Source organism: Crinia signifera, chromosome 8, assembly GCF_055691185.1.
Source record: "Crinia signifera chromosome 8, ASM5569118v1, whole genome shotgun sequence".
Taxonomy (NCBI): domain Eukaryota; kingdom Metazoa; phylum Chordata; class Amphibia; order Anura; family Myobatrachidae; genus Crinia; species Crinia signifera.
This window is the reverse complement of record NC_139224.1, coordinates 1453148-1478551: the sequence shown is the minus strand read 5'-3', so window position 1 is coordinate 1478551 and position 25404 is coordinate 1453148. Positions and strand designations below refer to the sequence as shown.

At 55.9% G+C, this 25404-nt stretch overlaps 1 protein-coding gene across 1 annotated transcript in view; it reads right to left on the bottom strand.

The window, feature by feature from the left end:
* Window positions 1-736: 736 nt before the first annotated feature.
* LOC146026923 (uncharacterized) overlaps window positions 737-25404 on the bottom strand; it is a 50020-nt gene continuing 25352 nt past the window's right edge. The window contains exon 5 of the mRNA XM_083157969.1: window positions 737-1113. Coding sequence (XP_083014095.1) covers window positions 895-1113 — 219 coding nt within the window. The 3' untranslated portion in view covers window positions 737-894. The remainder of the gene's footprint in view (window positions 1114-25404) is intronic.

Below are 25404 nucleotides of genomic sequence, written 5' to 3'. Positions count from 1 at the left end.
GGGCTGCATGTGACAGGGGCAGTGACATGATGTGAGGAGGGGAATGGGGGCAGCAGGAAGCCACAGACTGAGAGTTATGTAGTGGGAGGAGCAGGGTCCCCAGCAGCACAGAGTATATCAGGAGATGAGTGATGTGTCAGTGAGGACAGGGCTGCATGTGACAGGGGCAGTGACATGATGTGAGGAGGGGAATGGGGACAGCAGGAAGCCACAGGCTGAGAGTTATATAGTGGGAGGAGCAGGGTCCCCAGCAGCACAGATTATATCAGGAGATGAGTGATGTGTCAGTGAGGACAGGGCTGCATGTGACAGGGGCAGTGACATGAGGTGAGGAGGGGAATTGAGGCAGCAGGAAGCCACAGACTGAAAGTTATATAGTGGGAGGAGCAGGGTCCCCAGCAGCACAGAGTATATCAGGAGATGAGCGGTGTGTCAGTGAGGACAGGGCTGCATGTGACAGGGGCAGTGACATGATGTGAGAATATGAATGGGGGCAGCAGGAAGCCACAGACTGACAGTTATATAGTGGGAGGAGCAGGGTCCCCAGCAGCACAGAGTATATCAGGAGATGAGTGAGCAGCATAGTTCTCAAGCATAATATCCCTTATACTTTTTCACAATACGTTTTGTCTGTTGTAACATTTCTCCTGATAAGTATGAGCTATTTAAATGCAGAATTTGATACAATTTGTCTTTATTAATAAAATCTCTATAACTGATTTAAACACCCCTGTATTCTGCTGACCACAGTCCTCATTTGTTTCCTGAGTGATGTATCTCTCTGCACATGTTACATCTGCCCCACCTGCAGTGCAGCAAGGTTTTGATCCCAACTGAATAACCTCCTATGAATGAACAGAAGTCTTTCATCTATTTGAGCTATTTGCGAGTCCATCATAGGTTGAGATCTTGTCCTGCAGCCTGTGGGAGATACCTGGTGGGACCCTCTGACCCCCGCCTGTCATCCACATCAGGCAAAGGATTCTGGGACAGGAGAACATCGGTTACACGTTGCTGGGTCTCCAGAATTTGTTTGATGTAGATGAGATTATTGCGTTTTCTGGACACCTTCTGCATCACCGGCCGCTGAGCCAACTCTCTGCTGATATTCAGCTAAAACACAGAACACAAGCAATGAATATGTGACGTGTGGGCCCGATTCAGAACTGCACGCTAGGCTGCTTATATTCACAGGTAATCTGCATAAACTTACTTCTCCCCCAGTGTCAGTGTGTTGTATACAGCGTGTAAGGATGTCTGATATGTGTTACTAGTAGCACCGGCTGGGCACGCCCAAATGGAGCAGTACTTGCCCATTGGGTGCCATCTAGTGGTCACCAACACAGACAACACGGTGACCATTGGTTATATAGGACGGGACAAAGTAAAGAGAGGATCACAGAGAACAGAGAGACTCTAGATGGTGATAAAGTCGCTGAGGGCCTTGGCCACGGTGGGATTGAATGGGAAATGGGCAAGGCTAGCTTTTTCCACTTGGCTACAGGGGCTAGTGGTAGCACAGAGAGTATTATGGGATGTGGGCTAGCTGGGGCAGGCTAAAAGGTTTGGGGGCAGGTAGGCAGGGCTGCCATCAGGAATTTGGGGGCCCGGGACTCATTTCCAGTCCGGGCCCCCTCCTCCTCACTTGACATACCGTAAACCAGCTTCTGAGCTGCAGCCTGGAGGTCCCGGAGCACAAGCTTCTTTAACTCAGAATGCCTGCGGCCAATTAAAATGCAGCACCATCTGGTGAGCCAATCAGAGCTCACGTACTGGCAGCCAGTGACATTTTGCGGTGGGAAAAATGAGCTGCCCGGGCCGATCCCCCTATTGGCGGCCCTGCGGGTAGGTAGGCAGCACTATAGCACATACCTCCGCTACGTGATATACAGCACCCCCTATTGGCGGCCCTGCGGGTAGGTAGGCAGCACTATAGCACATACCTCCGCTACGTGATATACAGCACCCCCCTATTGACGGCCCTGCAGGTAGGTAGGCAGCACTATAGCACATACCTCCGCTACGTGATATACAGCACTCCCCTATTGGCGGCCCTGCGGGTAGGTAGGCAGCATTATAGCACATACCTCCGCTACGTGATATACAGCACCCCCCTATTGACGGCCCTGCAGGTAGGTAGGCAGCACTATAGCACATACCTCCGCTACGTGATATGCAGCACCCCCCTATTGGCGGCCCTGCGGGTAGGTTGGCAGCACTATAGCACATACCTCCGCTACGTGATATACAGCACTCCCCTATTGGCGGCCCTGCTGGTAGGTAGGCAGCACTATAGCACATACCTCCGCTACGTGATATACAGCACTCCCCTATTGGCGACCCTGCGGGTAGGTAGGCAGCACTATAGCACATACCTCCGCTACGTGATATACAGCACCCCCCTATTGGCGGTCCTGCGGGTAGGTAGGCAGCACTATAGCACATACCTCCGCTACGTGATATACAGCACCCCCCTATTGGCGGCCCTGCGGGTAGGTAGGCAGCACTATAGCACATACCTCCGCTACGTGATATACAGCACTCCCCTATTGGCGGCCCTGCGGGTAGGTAGGCAGCATTATAGCACATACCTCCGCTACTTGATATACAGCACCCCCCTATTGGCGGTCCTGCGGGTAGGTAGTCAGCACTATAGCACATACCTCCGCTACGTGATATACAGCACCCCCCTATTGGCGGTCCTGCGGGTAGGTAGTCAGCACTATAGCACATACCTCTGCTACGTGATATACAGCACCCCCCTATTGGCGGCCCTGCTGGTAGGTAGGCAGCACTATAGCACATACCTCCGCTACGTGATATACAGCACCCCCCTATTGGCGGCCCTGCGGGTAGGTAGGCAGCATTATAGCACATACCTCCGCTACGTGATATACAGCACCCCCCTATTGGCGGCCCTGCGGGTGGGTAGGCAGCACTATAGAACATACCTCCGCTACGTGATATACAGCACCCCCCTATTGGCGGCCCTGCAGGTGGGTAGGCAGCACTATAGAACATACCTCCGCTACGTGATATACAGCACCCCCCTATTGGCGGCCCAGCGGGTAGGTAGGCAGCACTATAGCACATACCTCCGCTACGTGATATACAGCACCCCCCTATTGGCGGCCCTGCGGGTAGGTAGGCAGCACTATAGCACATACCTCCGCAACGTGATATACAGCACCCCCCTATTGGCGGCCCTGCGGGTAGGTAGGCAGCACTATAGCACATACCTCCGCTACGTGATATACAGCACCCCCCTATTGGCGGCCCTGCGGGTAGGTAGGCAGCACTATAGCACATACCTCCGCTACGTGATATACAGCACCCCCCTATTGGCGGCCCTGCGGGTAGGTAGGCATCACTATAGCACATACCTCCGCTACGTGATATACAGCATCCCCCTATTGGCGGCCCTGCGGGTAGGTAGTCAGCACTATAGAACATACCTCCGCTACGTGATATACAGCACCCCCCTATTGGCGGCCCTGTGGGTATGTAGGCAGCACTATAGCACATACCTCCGCTACGTGATATACAGCACCCCCCTATTGGCGGCCCTGCGGGTAGGTAGTCAGCACTATAGCACATACCTCCGCTACGTGATATACAGCACCCCCCTATTGGCGGCCCTGCGGGTAGGTAGGCAGCACTATAGCACATACCTCCGCTACGTGATATTCAGCACCCCCCTATTGGCGGCCCTGCGGGTAGGTAGGCAGCACTATAGCACATACCTCCGCAACGTGATATACAGCACCCCCCTATTGGCGGCCCTGCGGGTAGGTAGGCAGCACTATAGCACATACCTCCGCTACGTGATATACAGCACCCCCCTATTGGCGGCCCTGCGGGTAGGTAGGCAGCACTATAGCACATACCTCCGCTACGTGATATACAGCACCCCCCTATTGGCGGCCCTGCGGGTAGGTAGGCATCACTATAGCACATACCTCCGCTACGTGATATACAGCATCCCCCTATTGGCGGCCCTGCGGGTAGGTAGTCAGCACTATAGAACATACCTCCGCTACGTGATATACAGCACCCCCCTATTGGCGGCCCTGCGGGTAGGTAGTCAGCACTATAGAACATACCTCCGCTACGTGATATACAGCACCCCCCTATTGGCGGCCCTGCGGGTAGGTAGGCAGCACTATAGCACATACCTCCGCTACGTGATATACAGCACCCCCCTATTGGCGGCCCTGCGGGTAGGTAGGCAGCACTATAGCACATACCTCCGCTACGTGATATACAGCACCCCCCTATTGGCGGCCCTGCGGGTAGGTAGGCAGCACTATAGCACATACCTCCGCTACGTGATATACAGCACTCCCCTATTGGCGGCCCTGCGGGTAGGTAGGCAGCACTATAGCACATACCTCTGCTACGTGATATACAGCACCCCCCTATTGGCGGCCCTGCGGGTAGGTAGGCAGCACTATAGCACATACCTCCGCTACGTGATATACAGCACCCCCCTATTGGCGGCCCTGCGGGTAGGTAGGCAGCACAATAGCACATACCTCCGCTACGTGATATACAGCACCCCCCTATTGGCGGCCCTGCGGGTAGGTAGGCAGGACTATAGCACATACCCCTGCTACGTGATATACAGCATCCCCCTATTGGCGGCCCAGCGGGTAGGTAGGCAGCACTATAGCACATACCTCTGCTACGTGATATACAGCACCCCCCTATTGGCGGCCCGGCGGGTAGGTAGGCAGCACTATAGCACATACCTCCGCTACGTGATATACAGCATCCCCCTATTGGCGGCCCTGCGGGTAGGTAGGCAGCACTATAGAACATACCTCCGCTACGTGATATACAGCACCCCCCTATTGGCGGCCCTGCGGGTAGGCATGCAGCACTATAGCACATACCTCCGCTACGTGATATACAGCACCCCCTATTGGCGGCCCTGCGTGTAGGTTGGCAGCACTATAGCACATACCTCCGCTACGTGATATACAGCACCCCCTATTGGCGGCCCTGCGGGTAGGTAGGCAGCACTATAGCACATACCTCCGCTACGTGATATACAGCACCCCCCTATTGGCGGCCCTGCGGGTAGGTAGGCAGCACTATAGCACATACCTCCGCTATGTGATATACAGCACCCCCCTATTGGCGGCCCAGCGGGTAGGTAGGCAGCACTATAGAACATACCTCCGCTACGTGATATACCGCACCCCCCTATTGGCGGCCCTGCGTGTAGGTTGGCAGCACTATAGCACATACCTCCGCTACGTGATATACAGCACCCCCCTATTGGCGGCCCTGCGGGTAGGTAGGCAGCACTATAGCACATACCTCCGCTATGTGATATACAGCACCCCCCTATTGGCGGCCCAGCGGGTAGGTAGGCAGCACTATAGCACATACCTCCGCTACGTGATATACAGCACCCCCCTATTGGCGGCCCTGCGTGTAGGTTGGCAGCACTATAGCACATACCTCCGCTACGTGATATACAGCACCCCCCTATTGGCGGCCCAGCGGGTAGGTAGGCAGCACTATAGCACATACCTCCGCTACGTGATATACAGCACACCCCTATTGGCGGCCCTGCGGGTAGGTAGGCAGCACTATAGCACATACCTCCGCTACTTGATATACAGCACCCCCCTATTGGCGGCCATGCGGGTAGGTAGGCAGCACTATAGCACATACCTCCGCTACGTGATATACAGCACCCCCCTATTGGCGGCCCTGCGGGTAGGTAGGCAGCACTATAGCACATACCTCCGCTACTTGATATACAGCACCCCCCTATTGGCGGCCCTGCAGGTGGGTAGGCAGCACTATAGCACATACCTCCACTACGTGATATACAGCACCCCCCTATTGGCGGCCCTGCAGGTGGGTAGGCAGCACTATAGCACATACCTCCGCTACGTGATATACAGCACCCCCCTATTGGCGGCCCTGCAGGTGGGTAGGCAGCACTATAGAACATACCTCCGCTACGTGATATACAGCACCCCCCTATTGGCGGCCCTGCGGGTAGGTAGGCAGCACTATAGAACATACCTCCGCTACGTGATATACAGCACCCCCTATTGGCGACCCTGCGGGTAGGTAGGCAGCACTATAGCACATACCTCCGCTACGTGATATACAGCACCCCCCTATTGGCGGCCCTGCGGGTAGGTAGGCAGCACTATAGCACATACCTCCGCTACGTGATATACAGCACCCCCCTATTGGCGGCCCTGCGGGTAGGTAGGCAGCACTATAGAACATACCTCCGCTACGTGATATACAGCACCCCCCTATTGGCGGCCCTGCGGGTAGGTAGGCAGCACTATAGAACATACCTCCGCTACGTGATATACAGCACCCCCTATTGGCGACCCTGCGGGTAGGTAGGCAGCACTATAGCACATACCTCCGCTACGTGATATACAGCACCCCCCTATTGGCGGCCCTGCGGGTAGGTAGGCAGCACTATAGCACATACCTCCGCTACGTGATATACAGCACCCCCCTATTGGCGGCCCTGCGGGTAGGTAGGCAGCACTATAGAACATACCTCCGCTACGTGATATACAGCACCCCCCTATTGGCGGCCCTGCGGGTAGGTAGGCAGCACTATAGAACATACCTCCGCTACGTGATATACAGCACCCCCCTATTGGCGGCCCAGCGGGTAGGTAGGCAGCACTATAGAACATACCTCCGCTACGTGATATACAGCACTCCCCTATTGGCGGCCCTGCAGGTGGGTAGGCAGCACTATAGCACATACCTCCGCTACGTGATATACAGCACCCCCCTATTGGCGGCCCTGCGGGTAGGTAGGCAGCACTATAGCACATACCTCCGCTACGTGATATACAGCACCCCCCTATTGGCGGCCCTGCGGGTAGGTAGGCAGCACTATAGAACATACCTCCGCTACGTGATATACAGCACCCCCCTATTGGCGGCCCTGCGGGTAGGTAGGCAGCACTATAGAACATACCTCCGCTACGTGATATACAGCACCCCCCTATTGACGGCCCTGCGGGTAGGTAGGCAGCACTATAGCACATACCTCTGCTACGTGATATACAGCACCCCCCTATTGGCGGCCCAGCGGGTAGGTAGGCAGCACTATAGAACATACCTCCGCTACGTGATATACAGCACCCCCCTATTGACGGCCCTGCGGGTAGGTAGGCAGCACTATAGCACATACCTCCGCTACGTGATATACAGCACCCCCCTATTGGCGGCCCTGCGGGTAGGTAGGCAGCACTATAGCACATACCTCCGCTACGTGATATACAGCACCCCCCTATTGGCGGCCCTGCGGGTAGGTAGGCAGCACTATAGCACATACCTCCGCTACGTGATATACAGCACCCCCCTATTGGCGGCCCTGCGGGTAGGTAGGCAGCACTATAGCACATACCTCCGCTACGTGATATACAGCACCCCCCTATTGGCGGCCCGGCGGGTAGGTAGGCAGCACTATAGCACATACCTCCGCTACGTGATATACAGCACCCCCCTATTGGCGGCCCTGCGGGTAGGTAGGCAGCACTATAGCACATACCTCCGCTACGTGATATACAGCACCCCCCTATTGGCGGCTCTGCGGGTAGGTAGGTAGACAGCACTATAGCACATACTTCCGCTACGTGATATATAGCACCCCCCTATTGGCGGCCCTGTGGGTAGGTAGGCAGCACTATAGCACATACCTCTGCTACGTGATATACAGCACCCCCCTATTGACGGCCCTGCGGGTAGGTAGGCAGCACTATAGCACATACCTCCGCTACGTGATATACAGCACCCCCCTATTGACGGCCCTGCGGGTAGGTAGGCAGCACTATAGCACATACCTCTGCTACGTGATATACAGCACCCCCCTATTGGCGGCCCTGCGGGTAGGTAGGCAGCACTATAGCACATACCTCCGCTACGTGATATACAGCACCCCCCTATTGGCGGCCCTGCAGGTAGGTAGGCAGCATTATAGCACATACCTCTGCTACGTGATATACAGCACTTCCCTATTGGCGGCCCTGCGGGTAGGTAGTCAGCACTATAGCACATACCTCCGCTACGTGATATGCAGCACCCCCCTATTGGCGGCCCTGCGGGTAGGTAGGCAGCACTATAGCACATACCTCCGCTACGTGATATACAGCACCCCCCTATTGGCAGCCCTGCGGGTAGGTAGGCAGCACTATAGCACATACCTCCGCTACGTGATATACAGCACCCCCCTATTGACGGCCCTGCGGGTAGGTAGGCAGCACTATAGCACATACCTCCGCTACATGATATACAGCACTTCCCTATTGGCGACCCTGCGGGTAGGTAGGCAGCACTATAGCACATACCTCCGCTACGTGATATACAGCACCCCCCTATTGGCGGCCCTGCGGGTAGGTAGGTAGCACTATAGCACATACCTCCACTACGTGATATACAGCACCCCCCTATTGGCGGCCCTGCGGGTAGGTAGGCAGCACATACCTCCGCTACGTGATATACAGCACCCCCCTATTGGCGGCCCGGCGGGTAGGTAGGCAGCACTATAGCACATACCTCCGCTACGTGATATACAGCACCCCCCTATTGGCGGCTCTGCGGGTAGGTAGGTAGACAGCACTATAGCACATACCTCCGCTACGTGATATATAGCACCCCCCTATTGGCGGCCCTGTGGGTAGGTAGGCAGCACTATAGCACATACCTCTGCTACGTGATATACAGCACCCCCCTATTGACGGCCCTGCGGCTAGGTAGGCAGCACTATAGCACATACCTCCGCTACGTGATATACAGCACCCCCCTATTGACGGCCCTGCGGGTAGGTAGGCAGCACTATAGCACATACCTCCGCTACGTGATATACAGCACTTCCCTATTGGCGACCCTGCGGGTAGGTAGGCAGCACTATAGCACATACCTCCGCTACGTGATATACAGCACCCCCCTATTGGCAGCCCTGCGGGTAGGTAGGCAGCACTATAGCACATACCTCCGCTACGTGATATACAGCACCCCCCTATTGGCGGCCCTGCGGGTAGGTAGGCAGCACTATAGCACATACCTCCGCTACGTGATATACAGCACCCCCCTATTGGCGGCCCTGCGGGTAGGTAGGTAGCACTATAGCACATACCTCCACTACGTGATATACAGCACCCCCCTATTGGCGGCCCTGCGGGTAGGTAGGCAGCACTATAGCACATACCTCCGCTACGTGATATACAGCACCCCCCTATTGGCGGCCCGGCGGGTAGGTAGGCAGCACTATAGCACATACCTCCGCTACGTGATATACAGCACCCCCCTATTGGCGGCTCTGCGGGTAGGTAGGTAGACAGCACTATAGCACATACCTCCGCTACGTGATATATAGCACACCCCTATTGGCGGCCCTGTGGGTAGGTAGGCAGCACTATAGCACATACCTCTGCTACGTGATATACAGCACCCCCCTATTGACGGCCCTGCGGGTAGGTAGGCAGCACTATAGCACATACCTCCGCTACGTGATATACAGCACCCCCCTATTGACGGCCCTGCGGGTAGGTAGGCAGCACTATAGCACATACCTCTGCTACGTGATATACAGCACCCCCCTATTGGCGGCCCTGCGGGTAGGTAGGCAGCACTATAGCACATACCTCCGCTACGTGATATACAGCACCCCCCTATTGGCGGCCCTGCAGGTAGGTAGGCAGCATTATAGCACATACCTCTGCTACGTGATATACAGCACTTCCCTATTGGCGGCCCTGCGGGTAGGTAGTCAGCACTATAGCACATACCTCCGCTACGTGATATACAGCACCCCCCTATTGGCGGCCCTGCGGGTAGGTAGGCAGCACTATAGCACATACCTCCGCTACGTTATATACAGCACCCCCCTATTGGCAGCCCTGCGGGTAGGTAGGCAGCACTATAGCACATACCTCCGCTACGTGATATACAGCACCCCCCTATTGGCGGCCCTGCGGGTAGGTAGGCAGCACTATAGCACATACCTCCGCTACGTGATATACAGCACCCCCCTATTGGCGGCCCTGCGGGTAGGTAGGCAGCACTATAGCACATACCTCCGCTACGTGATATACAGCACTCCCCTATTGGCGGCCCTGCGGGTAGGTAGGCAGCACTATAGCACATACCTCCGCTACGTGATATACAGCACCCCCCTATTGGCGGCCCTGCGGGTAGGTAGGCAGCACTATAGCACATACCTCCGCTACGTGATATACAGCACCCCCCTATTGGCGGTCCTGCGGGTAGGTAGGCAGCACTATAGCACATACCTCCGCTACGTGATATACAGCACCCCCCTATAGGCGGTCCTGCGGGTAGGTAGGCAGCACTATAGCACATACCTCCGCTACGTGATATACAGCACCCCCCTATTGGCGGTCCTGCGGGTAGGTAGGCAGCACTATAGCACATACCTCCGCTACGTGATATACAGCACTCCCCTATTGGCGGCCCTGTGGGTAGGTTGGCAGCACTATAGCACATACCTCCGCTACGTGATATACAGCACCCCCCTATTGGCGGCCCTGCGGGTAGGTAGGCAGCACTATAGCACATACCTCCGCTACGTGATATACAGCACCCCACTATTGGCGGCCCTGCGGGTAGGTAGTCAGCACAATAGCACATACCTCCGCTACGTGATATACAGCACCCCCTATTGGCGGCCCTGCGGGTAGGTAGGCAGCACTATAGCACATACCTCTGCTACGTGATATACAGCACCCCCTATTGGCGGCCCTGCGGGTAGGTAGGCAGCATTATAGCACATACCTCTGCTACGTGATATACAGCACCCCCCTATTGGCGGCCCTGCGGGTAGGTAGGCAGCACTATAGCACATACCTCCGCTACGTGATATACAGCACCCTCCTATTGGCGGCCCTGCGGGTAGGTAGGCAGCACTATAGCACATACCTCCGCTACGGGATATACAGCACTCCCCTATTGGCGACCCTGCGGGTAGGTAGGCAGCACTATAGCACGTACCTCCGCTACGGGATATACAGCACCCCCCTATTGGCGGCCCTGCGGGTAGGTAGGCAGCACTATAGCACATACCTCTGCTACGTGATATACAGCACTCCCCTATTGACAACCCTGCGGGTAGGTAGGCAGCACTATAGCACATACCTCTGCTACGTGATATACAGCACCCCCCTATTGGCGGCCCTGCGGGTAGGTAGGCAGCACTATAGCACATACCTCTGCTACGTGATATACAGCACCCCCCTATTGGCGGCCCTGCGGGTAGGTAGGCAGCACTATAGCACATACCTCTGCTACGTGATATACAGCACCCCCCTATTGGCGGCCCTGCGGGTAGGTAGGCAGCACTATAGCACATACCTCCGCTACGTGATATACAGCACCCCCCTATTGGCGGCCCTGCGGGTAAGTAGGCAGCACTATAGCACATACCTCCGCTACGTGATATACAGCACCCCCCTATTGGCGGCCCTGCGGGTAAGTAGGCAGCACTATAGCACATACCTCCGCTACGTGATATACAGCACCCCCCTATTGGCGGCCCTGCGGGTAGGTAGGCAGCACTATAGCACATACCTCAGCTACGTGATATACAGCGCCCCCTATTGGCAGCCCTGCGGGTAGGTAGGCAGCACTATAGCACATACCTCCGCTACGTGATATGCAGCACCCCCCTATTGGCAGCCCTGCGGGTAGGTAGGCAGCACTATAGCACATACCTCCGCTACGTGATATACAGCACCCCCTATTGGCGGCCCTGCGGGGTAGGTAGGCAGCACTATAGCACATACCTCCGCTACGTGATATACAGCACCCCCCTATTAGCTGCCCTACGGGTAGGTAGGCAGCACTATAGCACATACCTCCGCTACGTGATATACAGCACCCCCTATTGGCAGCCCTGCGGGTAGGTAGGCAGCATTATAGCACATACCTCTGCTACGTGATATACAGCACCCCCCTATTGGCGGCCCTGCGGGTAGGTAGGCAGCACTATAGCCCATACCTCCGCTACGTGATATACAGCACCCCCCTATTGGCGGCCCTGCGGGTAGGTAGGCAGCACTATAGCACATACCTCCGCTACGTGATATACAGCACCCCCCCTATTGGCGGCCCTGCGGGTAGGTAGGCAGCATTATAGCACATACCTCCGCTACGTGATATACAGCACCCCCTATTGGCGGCCCTGCGGGTAGGTAGGCAGCACTATAGCACATACCTCCGCTACGTGATATACAGCACCCCCCTATTGGCGGCCCTGCGGGTAGGTAGGCAGCACTATAGCACATACCTCCGCTACATGATATACAGCACCCCCCTATTGGCGGCCCTGCAGGTGGGTAGGCAGCACTATAGCACATACCTCCGCTACGTGATATACAGCACCCCCCTATTGGCGGCCCTGCCGGTAGGTAGTCAGCACTATAGCACATACCTCCGCTACGTGATATACAGCACCCCCCTATTGGCGGCCCTGCGGGTAGGTAGGTAGACAGCACTATAGCACATACCTCCGCTACGTGATATACAGCACTCCCCTATTGGCGGCCCTGCGGGTAGGTAGGCAGCACTATAGCACATACCTCTGCTACGTGATATACAGCACTCCCCTATTGGCGGCCCTGCGGGTAGGTAGGCAGCATTGTAGCACATACCTCCGCTACGTGATATACAGCACCCCCCTATTGGCGGCCCTGCGGGTAGGTAGGCAGCACTATAGCACATACCTCCGCTACGTGATATACAGCACCCCCCTATTGGCAGCCCTGCGGGTAGGTAGGCAGCACTATAGCACATACCTCCGCTACGTGATATACAGCACCCCCCTATTGGCGGCCCTGCGGGTAGGTAGGCAGCACTATAGCACATACCTCCGCTACGTGATATACAGCACCCCCCTATTGGCGGCCCTGCGGGTAGGTTGGCAGCACTATAGCACATACCTCCGCTACATGATATACAGCACCCCCCTATTGGCGGCCCTGCAGGTGGGTAGGCAGCACTATAGCACATACCTCCGCTACGTGATATACAGCACCCCCCTATTGGCGGCCCTGCGGGTAGGTAGTCAGCACTATAGCACATACCTCCGCTACGTGATATACAGCACCCCCCTATTGGCGGCCCTGCCGGTAGGTAGTCAGCACTATAGCACATACCTCCGCTACGTGATATACAGCACCCCCCTATTGGCGGCCCTGCGGGTAGGTAGGTAGACAGCACTATAGCACATACCTCCGCTACGTGATATACAGCACTCCCCTATTGGCGGCCCTGCGGGTAGGTAGGCAGCACTATAGCACATACCTCTGCTACGTGATATACAGCACTCCCCTATTGGCGGCCCTGCGGGTAGGTAGGCAGCATTGTAGCACATACCTCCGCTACGTGATATACAGCACCCCCCTATTGGCGGCCCTGCGGGTAGGTAGGCAGCACTATAGCACATACCTCCGCTACGTGATATACAGCACCCCCCTATTGGCGGCCCTGCGGGTAGGTAGGCAGCACTATAGCACATACCTCCGCTACGTGATATACAGCACCCCCCTATTGGCGGCCCTGCGGGTAGGTTGGCAGCACTATAGCACATACCTCCGCTACGTGATATACAGCACTCCCCTATTGGCGGCCCTCTGGGTAGGTAGGCAGCACTATAGCACATACCTCCACTACGTGATATACAGCACCCCCTATTGGCGGCCCTGCGGGTAGGTAGGCAGCACTATAGCACATACCTCCGCTACGGGATATACAGCACCCCCCTATTGGCGGCCCTGCGGGTAGGTAGGCAGCACTATAGCACATACCTCCGCTACGTGATATACAGCACTCCCCTATTGGCGGCCCTGCGGGTAGGTAGGCAGCACTATAGCACATACCTCCGCTACGTGATATACAGCACTCCCCTATTGGCGGCCCTGCGGGTAGGTAGGCAGCACTATAGCACATACCTCCGCTACTTGATATACAGCACTCCCCTATTGGCGGCCCTGCGGGTAGGTAGGCAGCACTATAGCACATACCTCCGCTACGGGATATACAGCACCCCCCTATTGGCGGACCTGCGGGTAGGTAGGCAGCACTATAGCACATACCTCCGCTACGTGATATACAGCACTCCCCTATTGGCGGCCCTGCGGGTAGGTAGGCAGCACTATAGCACATACCTCCGCTACGTGATATACAGCACTCCCCTATTGGCGGCCCTGCGGGTAAGTAGGCAGCACTATAGCACATACCTCCGCTACGTGATATACAGCACTCCCCTATTGGCGGCCCTGCGGGTAGGTAGGCAGCACTATAGCACATACCTCCGCTACGTGATATACAGCACCCCCCTATTGGCGGCCCTGCAGGTAGGTAGGCAGCACTATAGCACATACCTCCGCTACATGATATACAGCACCCCCTAATGGCGGCCCTGCGGGTAGGTAGGCAGCACTATAGCACATACCTCCGCTACGTGATATACAGCACCCCCCTATTGGCGGCCCTGCGGGTAGGTAGGCAGCAGTATAGCACATACCTCCGCTACGTAATATACAGCACCCCCCTATTGGCAGCCCTGCGGGTAGGTAGGCAGCACTAGAGCACATACCTCCGCTACGTAATATACAGCACCCCCCTATTGGCGGCCCTGTGGGTAGGTAGGCAGCAGTATAGCACATACCTCCACTACGTAATATACAGCACCCCCCTATTGGCGGCCCTGCGGGTAGGTAGGCAGCACTATAGCACATACCTCCGCTACGTGATATACAGCACCCCCCTATTGGCGGCCCTGCGGGTAGGTAGGCAGCAGTATAGCACATACCTCCACTACGTAATATACAGCACCCCCCTATTGGCAGCCCTGCGGGTAGGTAGGCAGCACTATAGCACATACCTCCGCTACGTGATATACAGCACCCCCCTATTGGCGGCCCTGCGGGTAGGTAGGCAGCACTATAGCACATACCTCCGCTACGTGATATACAGCACTCCCCTATTGGCGGCCCTGCGGGTAGGTAGGCAGCACTATAGCACATACCTCCGCTACGTGATATACAGCACCCCCCTATTGGCGGCCCTGCGGGTAGGTAGGCAGCACTATAGCACATACCTCCGCTACGTGATATACAGCACCCCCCTATTGGCGGCCCTGCGGGTAGGTTGGCAGCACTATAGCACATACCTCCGCTACGTGATATACAGCACTCCCCTATTGGCGGCCCTGCGGGTAGGTTGGCAGCACTATAGCACATACCTCCGCTACGTGATATACAGCACCCCCCTATTGGCGGCCCTGCGGGTAGGTAGGCAGCACTATAGCACATACCTCCGCTACGTGATATACAGCACCCCCCTATTGGCGGCCCTGCGGGTAGGTAGGCAGCACTATAGCACATACCTCCGCTACGTGATATACAGCACTCCCCTATTGGCGGCCCTGCGGGTAGGTAGGCGGCACTATAGCACATACCTCCGCTACGTGATATACAGCACCCCCCTATTGACGGCCCTGCGGGTAGGTAGGCAGCATTATAGCACATACCTCCGCTACGTGATATACAGCACCTTCCTATTGGCGGCCCTGCGGGTAGGTAGGCAGCACTATAGCACATACCTCCGCTAAGTGATATACAGCACCCCCCTATTGGCGGCCCTGCGGGTAGGTAGGCAGCATTATAGCACATACCTCCGCTACGTGATATACAGCACCTTCCTATTGGCGGCCCTGCGGGTAGGTAGTCAGCACTATAGCACATACCTCCGCTACGTGATATACAGCACCCCCCTATTGGCGGCCCTGCCGGTAGGTAGTCAGCACTATAGCACATACCTCCGCTACGTGATATACAGCACCCCCCTATTGGCGGCCCTGCGGGTAGGTAGGTAGACAGCACTATAGCACATACCTCCGCTACGTGATATACAGCACCACCCTATTGGCGGCCCTGCGGGTAGGTAGGTAGCACTATAGCACATACCTCCGCTACGTGATATACAGCACCCCCCTATTGGCGGCCCTGCAGGTGGGTAGGCAGCACTATAGCACATACCTCCGCTACGTGATATACAGCACCCCCCTATTGGCGGCCCTGCGGGTAGGTAGGCAGCACTATAGCACATACCTCCGCTACGTGATATACAGCACCCCCCTATTGGCGGCCCTGCGGGTAGGTAGGCAGCACTATAGCACATACCTCCGCTACGTGATATACAGCACCCCCCTATTGACGGCCCTGCGGGTAGGTAGGCAGCATTATAGCACATACCTCCGCTACGTGATATACAGCACCTTCCTATTGGCGGCCCTGCGGGTAGGTAGGCAGTACTATAGCACATACCTCCGCTACGTGATATACAGCACCCCCCTATTGGCGGCCCTGCGGGTAGGTAGGCAGCACTATAGCCCATACCTCCGCTACGTGATATACAGCACCCCCCTATTGGCGGCCCTGCGGGTAGGTAGTCAGCACTATAGCCCATACCTCTGCTACGTGATATACAGCACCCCCCTATTGGCGGCCCTGCGGGTAGGTAGGCAGCAATATAGCACATACCTCTGCTACGTGATATACAGCACTCCCCTATTGGCGGCCCTGCGGGTAGGTTGGCAGCACTATAGCACATACCTCCGCTACGTGATATACAGCACCCCCTATTGGCGGCCCTGCGGGTAGGTAGGCAGCACTATAGCACATACCTCCGCTATGTGATATACAGCACCCCCCTATTGGCGGCCCTGCGGGTAGGTAGGCAGCACTATAGCACATACCTCCGCTACGTGATATACAGCACTCCCCTATTGGCGGCCCTGCGGGTAGGTAGGCAGCACTATAGCACATACCTCCGCTACGTGATATACAGCACCCCCTATTGGCGGCCCTGCGGGTAGGTAGGCAGCACTATAGCACATACCTCCGCTATGTGATATACAGCACCCCCCTATTGGCGGCCCTGTGGGTAGGTAGGCAGCACTATAGCACATACCTCCGCTACGTGATATACAGCACCCCCCTATTGGCGGCCCTGCGGGTAGGTAGGCAGCACTATAGCACATACCTCCGCTACGTGATATACAGCACCCCCCTATTGGCGGCCCTGTGGGTAGGTAGGCAGCACTATAGCACATACCTCCGCTACGTGATATACAGCACCCCCCTATTGGCGGCCCTGCGGGTAGGTAGGCAGCACTATAGCACATACCTCCGCTACGTGATATACAGCACCCCCCTATTGGCGGCCCTGCGGGTAGGTAGGCAGCACTATAGCACATACCTCCGCTACGTGATATACAGCACCCCCCTATTGGCGGCCCTGCGGGTAGGTAGGCAGCATTATAGCACGTACCTCCGCTACGTGATATACAGCACTCCCCTATTGGCGGCCCTGCGGGTAGGTAGGCAGCACTATAGCACGTACCTCCGCTACGTGATATACAGCACCCCCCTATTGGCGGCCCTGCGGGTAGGTAGGCAGCACTATAGCACATACCTCTGCTACGTGATATACAGCACCCCCCCTATTGGCGGCCCTGCGGGTAGGTAGGTAGCACTATAGCACATACCTCCGCTACGTGATATACAGCACCCCCCTATTGGCGGCCCTGCGGGTAGGTAGGCAGCACTATAGCACATACCTCCGCTACGTGATATACAGCACCCCCCTATTGGCGGCCCTGCGGGTAGGTAGGCAGCATTATAGCACGTACCTCCGCTACGTGATATACAGCACTCCCCTATTGGCGGCCCTGCGGGTAGGTAGGCAGCACTATAGCACGTACCTCCGCTACGTGATATACAGCACCCCCCTATTGGCGGCCCTGCGGGTAGGTAGGCAGCACTATAGCACATACCTCTGCTACGTGATATACAGCACCCCCCCTATTGGCGGCCCTGCGGGTAGGTAGGTAGCACTATAGCACATACCTCCGCTACGTGATATACAGCACCCCCCTATTGGCGGCCCTGCAGGTGGGTAGGCAGCACTATAGCACATACCTCCGCTACGTGATATACAGCACCCCCCTATTGGCGGCCCTGCGGGTAGGTAGGCAGCACTATAGCACATACCTCCGCTACGTGATATACAGCACCCCCCTATTGGCGGCCCTGCGGGTAGGTAGGCAGCACTATAGCACATACCTCCGCTACGTGATATACAGCACCCCCCTATTGACGGCCCTGCGGGTAGGTAGGCAGCATTATAGCACATACCTCCGCTACGTGATATACAGCACCTTCCTATTGGCGGCCCTGCGGGTAGGTAGGCAGCACTATAGCACATACCTCCGCTACGTGATATACAGCACCCCCCTATTGGCGGCCCTGCGGGTAGGTAGGCAGCACTATAGCCCATACCTCCGCTACGTGATATACAGCACCCCCCTATTGGCGGCCCTGCGGGTAGGTAGTCAGCACTATAGCCCATACCTCTGCTACGTGATATACAGCACCCCCCTATTGGCGGCCCTGCGGGTAGGTAGGCAGCAATATAGCACATACCTCTGCTACGTGATATACAGCACTCCCCTATTGGCGGCCCTGCGGGTAGGTTGGCAGCACTATAGCACATACCTCCGCTACGTGATATACAGCACCCCCTATTGGCGGCCCTGCGGGTAGGTAGGCAGCACTATAGCACATACCTCCGCTATGTGATATACAGCACCCCCCTATTGGCGGCCCTGCGGGTAGGTAGGCAGCACTATAGCACATACCTCCGCTACGTGATATACAGCACTCCCCTATTGGCGGCCCTGCGGGTAGGTAGGCAGCACTATAGCACATACCTCCGCTACGTGATATACAGCACCCCCTATTGGCGGCCCTGCGGGTAGGTAGGCAGCACTATAGCACATACCTCCGCTATGTGATATACAGCACCCCCCTATTGGCGGCCCTGTGGGTAGGTAGGCAGCACTATAGCACATACCTCCGCTACGTGATATACAGCACCCCCCTATTGGCGGCCCTGCGGGTAGGTAGGCAGCACTATAGCACATACCTCCGCTACGTGATATACAGCACCCCCCTATTGGCGGCCCTGTGGGTAGGTAGGCAGCACTATAGCACATACCTCCGCTACGTGATATACAGCACCCCCCTATTGGCGGCCCTGCGGGTAGGTAGGCAGCACTATAGCACATACCTCCGCTACGTGATATACAGCACCCCCCTATTGGCGGCCCTGCGGGTAGGTAGGCAGCACTATAGCACATACCTCCGCTACGTGATATACAGCACCCCCCTATTGGCGGCCCTGCGGGTAGGTAGGCAGCATTATAGCACGTACCTCCGCTACGTGATATACAGCACTCCCCTATTGGCGGCCCTGCGGGTAGGTAGGCAGCACTATAGCACGTACCTCCGCTACGTGATATACAGCACCCCCCTATTGGCGGCCCTGCGGGTAGGTAGGCAGCACTATAGCACATACCTCTGCTACGTGATATACAGCACCCCCCCTATTGGCGGCCCTGCGGGTAGGTAGGCAGCGCTATAGCACATACCTCCGCTACGGGATATACAGCACCCCCCCTATTGGCGGCCCTGCGGGTAGGTAGGCAGCATTATAGCACATACCTCCGCTACGTGATATACAGCACCCCCTATTGGCGGCCCTGCGGGTAGGTAGGCAGCACTATAGCACATACCTCTGCTACGTGATATACAGCACTCCCCTATTGCCGGCCCCGCGGGTAGGTAGGCAGCACTATAGCACATACCTCCGTTACGTGATATACAGCACCCCCCTATTGGCGGCCCTGCGGGTAGGTAGGCAGCACTATAGCACATACCTCCGCTACGTGATATACAGCACCCCCCTATTGGTGGCCCTGCGGGTAGGTAGGCAGCACTATAGCACATACCTCCGCTACGGGATATACAGCACCCCCCTATTGGCGGCCCTGTGGGTAGGTTGGCAGCACTATAGCACATACCTCTGCTACGGGATATACAGCACCCCCCCTATTGGCAGCCCTGCGGGTAGGTAGGCAGCGCTATAGCACATACCTCCGCTACGTGATATACAGCACCCCCCTATTGACGGCCCTGTGTGTAGGCATGCAGCACTATAGCACATACCTCCGCTACGTGATATACAGCACCCCCCTATTGGCGGCCCTGTGGGTAGGTAGGCAGCACTATAGCACATACCTCTGCTACGTGATATACAGCACCCCCTATTGACGGCCCTGCGGGTAGGTAGGCAGCACTATAGCACATACCTCCGCTACGTGATATACAGCACCCCCCTATTGGCGGCCCTGCGGGTAGGTAGGTAGGCAGCACTATAGCACATACCTCCGCTACGTGATATACAGCATCCCCCTATTGGCGGCCCTGTGGGTAGGTATGCAGCACTATAGCACATACCTCCGCTACGTGATATACAGCACCCCCCTATTGGCGGCCCTGTGGGTAGGTAGGCAGCACTATAGCACATACCTCTGCTACGTGATATACAGCACCCCCTATTGACGGCCCTGCGGGTAGGTAGGCAGCACTATAGCACATACCTCTGCTACGTGATATACAGCACCCCCCTATTGGCGGCCCTGCGGGTAGGTAGGCAGCACTATAGCACATACCTCCGCTACGTGATATACAGCACCCCCTATTGGCAGCCTTGCGGGTAGGTAGGCAGCATTATAGCACATACCTCTGCTACGTGATATACAGCACCCCCCTATTGGCGGCCCTGTGGGTAGGTAGGCAGCACTATAGCACATACCTCCGCAACGTGATATACAGCACTCCCCTATTGGCAGCCCTGCGGGTAGGTAGGCAGCATTATAGCACATACCTCTGCTACGTGATATACAGCACTCCCCTATTGGCGGCCCTGCGGGTAGGTAGGCAGCATTATAGCACATACCTCCGCTATGTGATATACAGCACCCCCTATTAGCAGCCCTGCGGGTAGGTAGGCAGCATTATAGCACATACCTCTGCTACGTGATATACAGCACTCCCCTATTGGCGGCCCTGCGGGTAGGTAGGCAGCATTATAGCACATACCTCCGCTACGTGATATACAGCACCCCCTATTGGCGGCCCTGCGGGTAGGTAGGCAGCATTATAGCACATACCTCCGCTACGTGATATACAGCACCCCCTATTGGCGGCCCTGCGGGTAGGTAGGCAGCATTATAGCACATACCTCTGCTACGTGATATACAGCACCCCCTATTGGCGGCCCTGCGGGTAGGTAGTCAGCATTATAGCACATACCTCTGCTACGTGATATACAGCACTCCCCTATTGGCGGCCCTGCGGGTAGGTAGGCAGCATTATAGCACATACCTCCGCTACGTGATATACAGCACTCCCCTATTGGCGGCCCTGCGGGTAGGTAGGCAGCACTATAGAACATACCTCCACTACGTGATATACAGCACCCCCCTATTGGCGGCCCTGTGGGTAGGTAGGCAGAACTCAGAGCTAAATCTAGGTGTCAAGGAAGATTAGAGGGAGGAGCTGAGTGTAACAGGTGTTAGGATCCGCCTCCAGCGGATCTGTGTTATGCGCAGATTCACATATTCTGTGTGTAGTTTCATGTTCTCCCTGGGTTTATCTCAGCCTGTGTGTGTGTTTACTCGCTAGTGGCATCCAGTGGTCAGCCTGGGCCATTGCAGGTTACTTTCAGTACTGTGTGTTCTGGACTCAGGTGTCTTGATTAGGCTCCTAGCCTGCAGTGCACACCTTTAGGCTATGTGTAATCAGCACCACATTGTGCTCTCTATATAAACCCTCTGGTTATTCAGTCCCATGCCGGTTATAGCTTATGTACCTCAGGGTCTCAAGTGTTCCTGGTTCCCAGTCTTCCGTTATTCCTGGTTCCTGTTCCCTGTCATCCTGCATCCTGTCGTTGATTCCCAGCTGTGTCCTCCATCCAGTCTCCTGTCCTCCCGGTGTCCGTGTGTCGTCCTTTATCCGTCTCCCGGTCCCTGCAGCTCCTGTTGGTCTTTGTGGGATTCCTTCTCCAGCGTGGCGCTTCCTTCGGCTGGTTCCCTGCCTTGTCCGCAGCATCTCAGCTCCAGTTAAATTGATATCCCTCGGTTTCAGATAAGTTGGGAGATTCCCCCTCTTTGTCTCCTTACTAATCATTTGCTTATTGTGTCAGCATATAGTGTATTGTTACACCTGTCAGCAGTACTCATTGTGTCAGCGTATCGTGTATTGTTACACCTGTCAGCAGTACTTATTGTGTCAGCATATAGTGTATTGTTACACCCGTCAGCAGTTCTTAGTGTGTCAGCATATCGTGTATGGTTACACCTGTTAAGCATTAGCACAGCGGGTTCCTGTTTAGAGTGCTATCCACTGGCACCCCTCTCCGCAGGGCAGGGTTGTCCTCGCCTCTTTGTTTGTAGATAGGTTTCCCCTTGTTCATCACTGGCCTTGGCGTGTGTGTTGTCCTTAACATAAGACCAGGTGGCATCGAGGTGGGAGCCTGACTAACGGGCTCCCACGAACGCGGCTATTATTGGTGAAGCCTAGCACCCCGCACACACACGTCAACTCCATCTGAGTACAACGGAGTCAGGTTGGCGAGGCTGCCCTGGTCCTGTCACTATCTCCTTCCAGCCAGTGTCACGTGGTGTCTCGCCAGACAGCGTGGCACAGGAGATCCTAACATTATAACCGGCCATAACAGATAACTCTGGAGCTGAGTTCTGCCCTCTCAGTCCTGCAGTTTTCCTGCCTTTGTCACAGTATCTGTTTTGTCACTGTCATTGTCGAGTCATATATTTTTTTTTTGTGTGTCATTGTTTGTTGTGTCTGGTCTGTAACCTTGCACGGCTATATCATGCAGGCCATGCAAGAAACTTTAGCGGCTCTAAATTTGGCATTTTCTGCCTTTAAACCTGGGCGGTTAGAGGTTTTGCAGCAGTCCTTACTGCAGTTGCAAAAACTCCTCACAGAAATTTTTCTGATCCTCCCAGAGGTCACAGGGGTTCATTCAGCCCCTAATGGGACCCTGCCTAAGGAGGTATTAGGCAGCAAGTCCTCAGACCCAGAGGTTCAGGTAATGCATAGAAGTGTTCTACGGCCGAAGCTCCCATTGGAGGAGCGTCAGCGGCGTAGAGACTTTAATCTATGCTTATACTGTGGAGATTCAGGCCACTTTGTGCAAACTTGTGTTTTGCGCAACTCCAGTGGTGGCAACAGGGTGTTACCTCTGGCCAAGTCGGGGCAGGTTGTCAGATCTATGCCTGTCTACACTGTGGCAGAGGAGTGCTCTGAGTCTCCCAGTAAAAGCGCTCTGATTAATACGGTTGGTCCAAGTGCTGGGAGTCCCCATTTTGGGTTTAATAATCAGCAGAGGAGGTGCTCCCCGCATGATGGGATTTCTGTTCATATTAAGTCAGAGTTGCAAACCCTTAAAGGGAAAACCCAGGTGATTGACTCAGATATCGGGGGCCCGCCGAGACAGTCAGATGCCGGGGGCCCGCCGAGACAGTCAGATGCCGGGGGCCCGCCGAGACAGTCAGATGCCGGGGGCCCGCCGAGACAGTCAGATGCCGGGGGCCCGCCGAGTCAGTCAGATGCCGGGGGCCCGCCGAGCCGGTCTGATGCCGGGGGCCCGCCGAGCCGGTCTGATGCCGGGGGCCCGCCGAGCCGGTCTGATGCCGGGGGCCCGCCGAGCCGGTCTGATGCCGGGGGCCCGCCGAGCCGGTCTGATGCCGGGGGCCCGCCGAGCCGGTCTGATGCCGGGGGCCCGCCGAGCCGGTCTGATGCCGGGGTCCCGAAGTGCGCAGCCCCGAGTGGGGGCCCGGAGGCCGCAGCCCCGAGTGGGGGCCCGGAGGCCGCAACCCCGAGTGGGGGCCCGGAGGCCGCAGCCCCGAGTGGGGGCCCGGAGGCCGCAGCCCCAGAAGGGGTTCAAGTTGGTGTTGCCCCAGAAGGGGTTCAAGTTGGTGTCGCCCCAGAGGGGGTTCAAGTTGGTGTCGCCCCAGAAGGGGTTCAAGTTGGTGTCGCCCCAGAAGGGGTTCAAGTTGGTGTCGCCCCAGAAGGGGTTCAAGTTGGTGTCGCCCCAGAGGGGGTTCAAGTTGGTGTCGCCCCAGAAGGGGTTCAAGTTGGTGTCGCCCCAGAAGGGGTTCAAGTTGGTGTCGCCCCAGAAGGGGTTCAAGTTGGTGTCGCCCCAGAGGGGGTTCAAGCCGGTGTCGCCCCAGAGGGGGTTCAAGCCGGTGTCGCCCCAGAGGGGGTTCAAGCCGGTGTCGCCCCAGAGGGGGTTCAAGCCGGTGTCGCCCCAGAGGGGGTTCAAGCCGGTGTCGCCCCAGAGGGGGTTCAAGCCGGTGTCGCCCCAGAGGGGGTTCAAGCCGGTGTCTCCCCAGAGGGGGTTCAAGCCTGTGTCGCCCCAGATGGGGACGCTGTCCATCTAGTCCCTAAGAGGGATTCTGATTGTCTTGTCTCTGAGCAGAGTTCCAGCCATGTCGGTAACATGGAGGAACCATCTGTTGGTCTTTTTGTTGTTGCCCAGCCAGAGTTTCACTATAGTGCTGCCCACTTAGAAGTGCGTCTCAGTGGTGATCAGCCAGAGACTCATCATAGTGCTGCCCAACCAGAAAGACCATCAGACTTGGAAGAGGTCATAACCTCTAAGGGGGTCCCTAAAGTCTCAGCCTCAAGGGCCATAATTCCAGCTATACAGTCCAGTCAGTTAGCTGATAATGAAGTTACTGTTGATTCTTTGAACGATATCTCTACATCTATAGTTTTTGATGGGGACCTAACCCAATTTGTTGCGCTCACTAACCATTTTCTCACTATTTTGGAGTCCAGACCATTTTTAGGTATCACTTCAGATAATGTGGTGCTCTATTTAATTTACTGCTTCAGAGATGAACCTTTCGAATGGGCATGCAAATTTTTTGAATCTGAGGATCCCATTCTTAAGAATCTCCCAGCATTCAGTGATGCTGTAGTGAAAAAATTTGGTCCCAATAAAAGTGGTTCAGATGCCTCTGGGCCGACCATCTTGTCTGCAGAGACTCCATGTTTAGGAGAGTCAATACAAAGGGCCCAGCCCATAGCTATTACCACTGGTTGTGCCTTTTTGTCTCCCTCTTACAGAGATCTTCCTGAATTATTACCACCTAGAGCGCTGGTATCCAGGTTTGATGCTTTCTCAGATTCAGACTCAGAATTTGTGTCTGAGATTGATGGGTATCCGTTGTATACAGGCCCTATGGTTTATGAAGAAGCCTGTTTAAAACCAGGGACATCTTCTCGTACCAAACATTCTAAGAGAAGGAAAAAGAAGTATATGCACTGACCTTTTGTTTTGTCCTGTTTGTCATATTTGTTGTCTGGTCATGTTGTGTCCGAAGGCCACCTTTAAGAGGGGGGCACTGTTACAAGCTGCAGCCACAGCTTGTTCCTGTTTGTTTTT